This window comes from Lepisosteus oculatus, chromosome 11 (genome assembly GCF_040954835.1).
Source record: "Lepisosteus oculatus isolate fLepOcu1 chromosome 11, fLepOcu1.hap2, whole genome shotgun sequence".
In the NCBI taxonomy this organism is placed as follows: domain Eukaryota; kingdom Metazoa; phylum Chordata; class Actinopteri; order Semionotiformes; family Lepisosteidae; genus Lepisosteus; species Lepisosteus oculatus.
Window position 1 is genome coordinate 16,717,981 of NC_090706.1, and position 8,618 is coordinate 16,726,598.

Genomic DNA, 8,618 nt, shown 5'->3' on the forward strand with positions numbered 1-8,618 from the left:
ATTCAACATATACATCCATCGCATCCATAAAATAAAACCCTACAAACATAAGCATGAAAGCCTTTCACGTCCAGATTTTAAGGATCAATAGATGTCACTAGAAATACACACAAATGAATAGATTGCAGGTATTTGTCTTAAGCTTTTTACACATAAATTATATTTCTAATTCATCAGATAAGTGTTTTGGACCAAAACGCCCTGAAACAAAGAATTAAGAAAAAAAAGACTTGTGCACAGCTTAAAAGCCTCTTTCAAATTTGTTTGTGCGCACCTCGGTCCAGCCTCCTGTACTGGATAGACAATGTTTTCAAAACATTTCTAAATCATGTGAAATTGACTCATCCTGTACTACAACATCCTGCACACTCATGAGCACCAGAACTGTATATTACAGTACTGTATTTCCGCATACCTGGCGTACTGTTCCTTATTGGCTAACCTTGCCACTGAATCATATGAAGCTGTTTGCCCTGCACAGTTATCTCCAGGCACCTACAACTCTTTGTGTAAATTAACACGCAGGCCATCGGAAATGAAGCTATAGTGCCTCTTGTCTGCTGCTTGCCCTCAGTCTCATGGGTGCTGGGGGGGAAAGAGTAGACAACTGGTGAATGTTGATTTGATTTGGTCTGGTGGTGGGACTGCTTGCTGTCTCAATGCAATGAATACCTGCAACCCCGGAGGTCAGGAGCTACCTAGTCCCTTAGTTTTCAATCTACATCTCATTAGTTAATTAGACAAATGATTCCCCCCTCCCCCTTTATGGCTGTCAAACAGATCATAACTGCATAACACCTGTAAAATATATCACAATCCAGGCCTTCAGGACTAGAGTTGATATTAGAAATAAAAGTTAAATGTAAAAACTCTGAGACTACAGCAGCAAATGACAAACCCTTTAAAGTTAATTATTTCCTCTAAGTTTAGCTTGAAACCTGTTAGTGGTTTTCCTTGGGAAGACTGAGCACGTTTTTGTATATTAAATGGTTTACTGATATAGTTGTATACAAATTGTAATGCAAAAAGGAGACGATTATTAAACCTAACACAAATCAGCTGTGAACACTCAAGTGGAAGGAACATGGAAGTACAAGTAAAACCGAAAACAGGAGGCATTTCTTTGCACAAAGGGTTGTGGGGGTGTGGAACACCTAAGCTGCTGCATTGTTAAAACTGATACCTTGGCTTGTTTCAAGAAAAAGTTGGATGAGATCTATGGATCGATTAGGTATTTCAAACGAGCTAGACAGGAAGAATCACTTCTCTTCCTTTCCAAATTTCTCTTGGAATTTACTTAATCTTCTGAGCAGGATTATCTATATGCTGCTTTTACATTGACATTTTCCTCTACCCATTCTGAATGTGCTGTTTGCTTTTTAAGGTTGCGTGTGAATAAACATGCATTGCTACATTTTCTGGCATGCCAGAGAGGTGAAATACCAAAGTTTTTTTTTTTAAAGTAATTGTCACGTTTCTGAAATATAAAACCACGGAAAGGGTCAAAACCTGTGTATAACCAGCTCGGCAGCCTCTTCTTTAAACCTGCTGGTTACATCACAGCCCTGCTGGGTGTGGTTTGCAGACACTGCCCTGTTTAATAGCATTGTGTGTGTGAGAGAGAAGAATGTGTGTGAAGAATAATGCTTAGCCAGCAGCCTCCCCAGCCAGTGCCCAGCTATTATTGAAGGCACAGAGCCCTGAGCTCAGCATTCTGTACCTTTGTGGGGGGACAAAAAAACTGCCAGATTCTTGACAGCACCACTGAAATGCCTCCCTCACTCCAGCTCCTCTGCAGAAGTAAAAACAGCGGCTTATACAGTATCTTGGCCTAGGATGTCACACACAGCAGTGTTTTTTTTTATTTGGAGGAAATGTCTGATTTAAACAGTGGTTTTAACTAATGTGAATTTATCTCAAACTGTCAACGCCCCAGGATATAGCTCTGTGGGACGCTTGGTGGTTAGGTCTACTTGTCTTTCAGCTCCTGGGGTCAGTTCCAAATTGAGGCATCCTTCCGTGTGGAGTTTGCACGTTCTCCTTATGTTTGGAGCAGTTTGAGTTGCTCTTTGCAGGGGGGACTTTATTGCTTGAACAGTGTGTTCCCAATACAACAGCACTATAGAGAAAACCAAGTGAAACTGATGGTTAAATAGGTTCTTCCCATTTGTGCACTTTCAGATGTCACGTTTTTTCTTTCCAAGAATTAAAGGAGACTCACATGCAGTTATGTCGTTATAATGTGGTCGCACAAAATAAGGAATTATTACAAGCATTAAAGAGTGACAAAATACTTTACTATCTCTTCCATCTGTCCTTTTTACCCACTGACTTTCCAGCCATCCATTTTCAAACTGCTTTGCCCAAGCCAATCCTGGCAAGCAATGGGCACAAGGCAGAAGATGCATACTTTGGATGGGACGCCAGTCTGCCGCAGGGCGCATACTGATCCTAACACAGACACGTACACGCTCACACCTGGGCCAGTTTTTCCAGAAGCCAATTACACTCCACAATGAACTTGGAATTAAACTTCAAGCACACAATTGGTAAGATTGGGAGTAACAGCAGCAGTAATGCCAACGGAAAGAGCAGCAGCAAATATCACAGTAGCAGCAGAACTATAGCAACTGTTGGTAGGAGTGGAAACCACTTCTGTACTGTTACAGAAGTGGGTATGGTTCTGCCTATTAATTCTGATTTTTTTGTCTGTTTGTTTTGGAGAGAGAATGATCATTTGCTTATTCTCCGGACTGGCGTGACACTTAATGGTGCTGTAATGCAGTTTTGGAAACATTACAGGGTTGGGTGCATTAAAAAAAGCAATGAAAATGTCAGTGCTGATCTCCTTCAACTGTCCACTTACTTGAACCAGTGTCGAGGGTGGAACAGGCTAAGGGGTAGTCCTGCTGTCCCCGATAGGGGAGTCCTATACCCTATTGAAGCTACAGATTCCATAGATTTCCATGCAGAGTCACAGGCAGTGCATTCATGTGCATCCTGGAATTTAATCCTGTAAAACATCACAATCTACTGTACTATATTTTTCTGGTGTTGTATATAAATGTCAGAAATTGCATTTAGTTAAATCAATCAACCTGAGTATACACACATCGTCTGTCACTACAGTCAAAACAGTAGAACTGTATTTCGCCTGTTCCTACTACTGTATCTGTAACGATAGTCCAACACGTCCAGGTGAAATTACAGACTATAAACTATGGCTCTGTGTATGGTCTGTTCCTACTATCGTAACTACACCGTGTTTATCGCTGATAGTACGGACACAGCTACAGCCATGAATATCCCGTTACTGCAATAAAAAAACTTAACTTCTAAAACTATGTTGTCAAGTTAAAAAACTTAAGTTACAGCTGACAGAGATGCCCCTGTGATTTTCCAATGACATGTTTGGTCTAGTTTCTGAGACAATGCTCCTCTGATATTGATTTTTTTTTTCGGGTAGTTTAAGTCACCTGTGCCATTCGAATTAGAAGTTAATCGTCTGACACCACACGCTCAGATACAGGTCTCTAGTTTTATGGGTGTCTCCGGAGGATTTGTGATCCACGTTTGTCAGTTATGTGCCTCTCGCTGTGATAAGACACTGTGTCAGTCCAGATTCGTGGACTCTCCCGTGTCTCGACCGTTATTCGTTGTTTTCGACGCGTCGATAAAATCTTGTTTTCAATTCATAACCCGTTGAAAAAAGTAACAAACAGTTTGAAATGGAATTTTTTTTTTACTTTATGCGTGCCCCGTGACAAAGGCCCTGTAGATTTCTGCAGAGTTGCCGGAAACTTTGTACGGTTGTATTTTTATCTCCGGTTTTATAACAATATTTTGAAGACCGGACAGCAGTGCTCCAGCGTCTGGGAAACTCCCCCGTTGCTATTTCTTTCTTTCTTTGTGCCATTGGCTCGAATATTACTGACAAGAAAAAAAACACCCCTCCTAACTGGCAACGTGGGCGGGAGTTCCCGGAAAGCTTCCCTCGCAGTGACGTCACCAGCAAGAAAATGACCATATATAGACATACTCCTGTGCGTCAGTAGGAAAAGACCCCAACGCGCTCACGTCACCGACGTCAGGGCCGCCTCTGCGTGTGTACATGTTCACCTTTCTACAACTTTCTTCGTGAGGTTGTGCTGACCAGCACCCCGTAAAGATAGAGGAGTTTTGGAAAAACTCTTTCCAGGGGGGGTGACAGGTACAGTGACGCAGGCTACCGCGGCAAAAACAACTTTGGGGAACCGTGTTTTTCCCCAATACAAGAAACGTATTGACTTTAAAAGTGACACTTCAGAAGTTTGAGTTCACTGGTCTATATATATATAAACTATCCTCCTTGCTGAAGGCTGTCGTAAATAAGGACAATTAAGCGTGTCAGTACAGAAAAGAGTGATCACATCAACTACAACAATTCTGACCAACCATTATGAATGATATCTTGCTACGATACATACCAGTGTAAACCTGACCTGTTAAGTCAAACTTTATGCACTAATTGAGCGCGTCGACAATAAAACACACACCCGGTATTTCATTTTAAAAGACTTTACTTAAATAGTCCTTGTACAAAAAAAAAAACGTAAACACGTGACAGATTCTGCGGGGTCAACCCGACAAATAATTTAAACCATAGTCTTCCTCGGAATGCAGCATCAAAACAACGTAAAAAACATAAGAGACAAAACATTACCCGCCCTCCTAAACTATAATTATTGAAATAGGTCGGATATCGGCATCACGATACTCCGAGTGTTTCTAAACCGTCTTTGGTGTTACACAGACATAAGTGCATCACACAGGATGATAAATTGATCCCTTTAAGCAGTACAGGCGATACCGGAAGTACCATTCAAACGAATCCATAGAAATATGGAACCATTTCTTAAAAAAAAAAAAAACAGACTTAAAAATATGACCATCATTCGGCTACAAACAAAACGCAACAACTTGCTCATTTTCGAAAATGAAAAGAAATACAAAATGGCTCAATATTCATATTGACAATACAATAGGATATTCCAGTGCTGTAATCGTTCGTCGTTTCGTCTTGTTTTACAAAATAAAACAAGAGATTGAAGCAGTCTTATCATCCAGTGTTTCTGTGATCTCCTAGTGTCTCTTGGCTCTTCTTCACCACCTCTCTCTCTTTAAAACGACTCCATCTTGGTCGTTAGCATGAGCTGACAGCCGCTGCTAACGTGGGTCATAACTTTCTGCTTGAGCTGCGCCACCTGCTCCCGCAGCAAAGACGCCGTGTTGGACAGGCCGGCATTGTCCGATTTGAGGATTTTGACCTTCTCCTCCAGGCGGGCGATGCGCTCCAGCTTCCGCCGGCGGCATTTCGTGGCCGCCAGCCGGTTCCTCAGCCTCTTCCGCTCGGCCTTGATCCTCTCCTGGTTCTCCATGTCGATGGGGGACATCGGAGGGGAGCCGTCGCTGCTCTGGAGGTCCGGCACGATCTGGGGCTCTTCCTTGAGCGCCACGACTCGCTGCGGGTGCAGGGCACTGGCGGAGAGCGCGTGCGGGAAGGAGTGCGCTGCGTGCGCAGTCGCTTGTGGTTGGTGAGGGTGATGATGCGGCAAATAGCTGATAGTGGCGGTGGGGAAGTTGGGAGCCGACGTGAGGTTAGTGTTGGGAGAGTAAGTGTTCAGCGTGGTGTACACGGGCGGCTCCGGCTGCAAGGAGGAGCCGTAGATGCTGGGTGCCGCCGTGCACGTCGTAACCCCGCCGGCTCCAATGGACACGTTGGGCGGGGGCATTTGGTTCATTTTGTGGAGTTCGTCCAGGGCTTTCACAAAACCATCCGCGAACCCTTCCTGCTCCTCTGTGATGCCCCTGCTGTAAAAATACTGCCCCGGGGTGGGTGTAGTGGTGATGACCCCGTTGCTGTTCTGGATAATGAGTCTCTCCAGCTCGGGGGAGGCGAGTTTGAGCGAGCTGACGTCGGCGCCCGCCTGGTAGAAGTCGTTCTCGGCTCGCAGCTGGGACTTGAGGTTCCGGTAGGGCTCGCTTAGGTTCAAGTTCATAGTCTGCTTCAGCAGTTTGTAGTCTTGGAGCGCAGCGTCTGGGTGGCCATAAGCAGAAAGAAACGAGTCGTCATGATAAAATGGTTGTTCCATTTTTGTAGACATATGATTAGGAGCACAAATAATAGCAGCTGCTGTTGTAGCTGTAAAAAAAAAATGCTACTTACTACCAGGAGGTAGTGGAGTCTTTTTTGCCTCTGTGAAAGTAGCCCACTTAATTGACGTGGAGAAAAAAAAAATACAAGCGGCAGAGAAGTGCCCAGTATTGGCACTGGACAAACTGGGTAGTAACGCACTTATGCTCTACAGTAATGCTTTCTTTTAACCTGCTGGGAAGCTGCACAAGGAAAGTCCTGCAGCGAACAGCATGCAAAAGTCCAGTTATCGGCGCCTGTTTGGTTAAGACGCCTGTATGCCGAGTAAAAGGACCAGCCTTCTTTATGCTCTTTCAGCACTGAGTCCCGAGACGGCAAAAATAAATATTCACCCCAGCTCAGCACAATAGTTATCAAAGCAGTCCCTAAGTATAGTTGAACACTACTGTACCAATTGAACGAAAACAGCTTCTTGACAGCCCAGGAAAAGTGATGAATCCGATGATGAATTCTCGTTTCGATCTTCTTTTTCCTTGTACTTCGGCGCTGGTGCTTATTTGTGTTATTTCGCCTGATGCACGATATGTACTTCCCAAACTTTCCCGAAGCGCATGTTCTCTGCTTGAAAGCCAAACATGCCTTTTTATATATACACCAGGCACGCTCACATGCTGCCTGGAAGTCCAGAGGCGGCCTCTGATTGGCCGGGGCTCCGTGTGATGACGTACGCCACGCCCCAGCCTCTACCCGAAACGTCAGAAGGCGATGACGCGCTTGCCGGGAATCGCTGGGTTTGTAAACAAGCCTTCGGGCAAAAAGCAGTGCTGCATAGCAGTAGTCTTTTCTATGTGGGATTCTAAACCATGGATCTGCTTTCATCCACAGCACCGTAACATCCACACTGCGTTCGGCTGCCAAAACTCCTGCATTTAATTAGAATATGTTTTGCTTGTGTAATGGTTTATCGTGTGCGTCTGCTTTCCTTTTTTAAGACGCGTTGCCTGAAAACGTCGCTGCTCATTTTGCCTGCTCCTCCGTTCGGTTCAGCCTACGCAGACAACACGAATGTTAACCGTGTGTAATAGAACTTCTTAACAGAATAAACGGGCAGGAAAACGGCTTAACTGCTAGCTGTATTCTCGAAAAATGTTACATTTAATAAAAAATAAGGTAATTTGTCTCCAAACACGTGCCGGACGCGGTTTTTGTTTTTTTGTTGGGTTGGTTGTTTATGATCTCTAGCCGACTTTAAAGGGAAATGGTTTGTGGTGAATGGGTCAATAAGGTTGTAAAGACGTAGCTTTAGCACGTCACAGGAACGCTATACGTTTGCATTGACACTTTATAGAAAGGGACATATCTCATTTACCATATATAAGAATATATATATATAATAACTGTACATAAGCTTCCCGTGTTGTTCAATAGAAATTAGGATTATTAGTTCCACTGGCGCGTAGATAGTGATGATAATGTTAAAAGTTGCAATAGGTATGGGGTCTGGCGTTTTACACAATATGAGGAATTGTATGCGTATGGCATAATGTTGTAATTTGTATTATTTACTAATACACTTTTAGTCATTTGAGCGTTATGGCGTGAATGTACGCTAAACGCTGGCAGTCTCGTTTCCTTTAAGAGCGGGGAGTATCATAGGATATCTCCATCCTCCTTCTAAGAAATCTCAATCATCTTTTACTGACGATCATTGCCCCTCTATACTTTCCTCTCGGGTCCCCGCAGCCGATATAGGAAACGGGGACGGAACCGGGGTCTGTGCTGGGGCCGATGCCCCCCTCCCCCCTTCAGACCACTTCCGTTGCCGGTATCTGTCTCGTGCGGTGGTGTTTTCGCTCAGAAGGAAACGACCACATCCAGGCACACCCGCAGGACGCGTAGACAGGCATTTTCAAATTTTGAATTCAACGGTGATAGCGCTTCAACCTCATTATTTACTGAGCCAACACGCCAACTTCCAAATCGTGCCACTTTTCCTGCTGCGAGGGCGGTAGAAGTGCCCTGTTCCAGACAGCTCTGGCCCCGGTGCGTTTCTTTATCACGTACAACAGCCTTCCCTGACGCCTAGATAAGTTTTGACGCCTCCGGTCTTCCTTGAGGGAGTGATTATTTTACTACTTTCACCGAAGAAAATCACATGGGGACGTGTAGCACATTGTTTAGCGACCATTCTAGAGAAACCGTAGTGGGCAGAGACGTTTTACAACCTCTGAGGCACCGGCGACAGGATCATTCCAAGAAGACCATAATAACCAGTGTTAACATGCTGATAAAGGTTTCTTATTAAACGGCTGGGGGGGGGGGGCGAACCCTGTGATGCCTTAAGGTTTAATCGAAAAACCATATCGCGTTTATACAGGCGATGTCGGAGTCACCGAGTTGTATAAAACCCGGGGTTCTTGAATGTAGAGAAAACCCCGGGAACATAACAGATGCATCAGGATTTGTTGAACTGCGTCAGAAACTA

At 44.3% G+C, this 8,618-nt stretch overlaps 1 protein-coding gene across 1 annotated transcript; it reads right to left on the bottom strand.

The window, feature by feature from the left end:
• Positions 1-4,541: 4,541 nt before the first annotated feature.
• junba (JunB proto-oncogene, AP-1 transcription factor subunit a) lies at positions 4,542-6,678 on the bottom strand. The gene has a single exon (XM_006631491.3). It carries the CDS (start codon positions 6,141-6,143, stop codon positions 5,160-5,162), a length of 984 nt encoding a protein of 327 aa, XP_006631554.1. The 5' UTR covers positions 6,144-6,678; the 3' UTR covers positions 4,542-5,159.
• Positions 6,679-8,618: the final 1,940 nt, after the last annotated feature.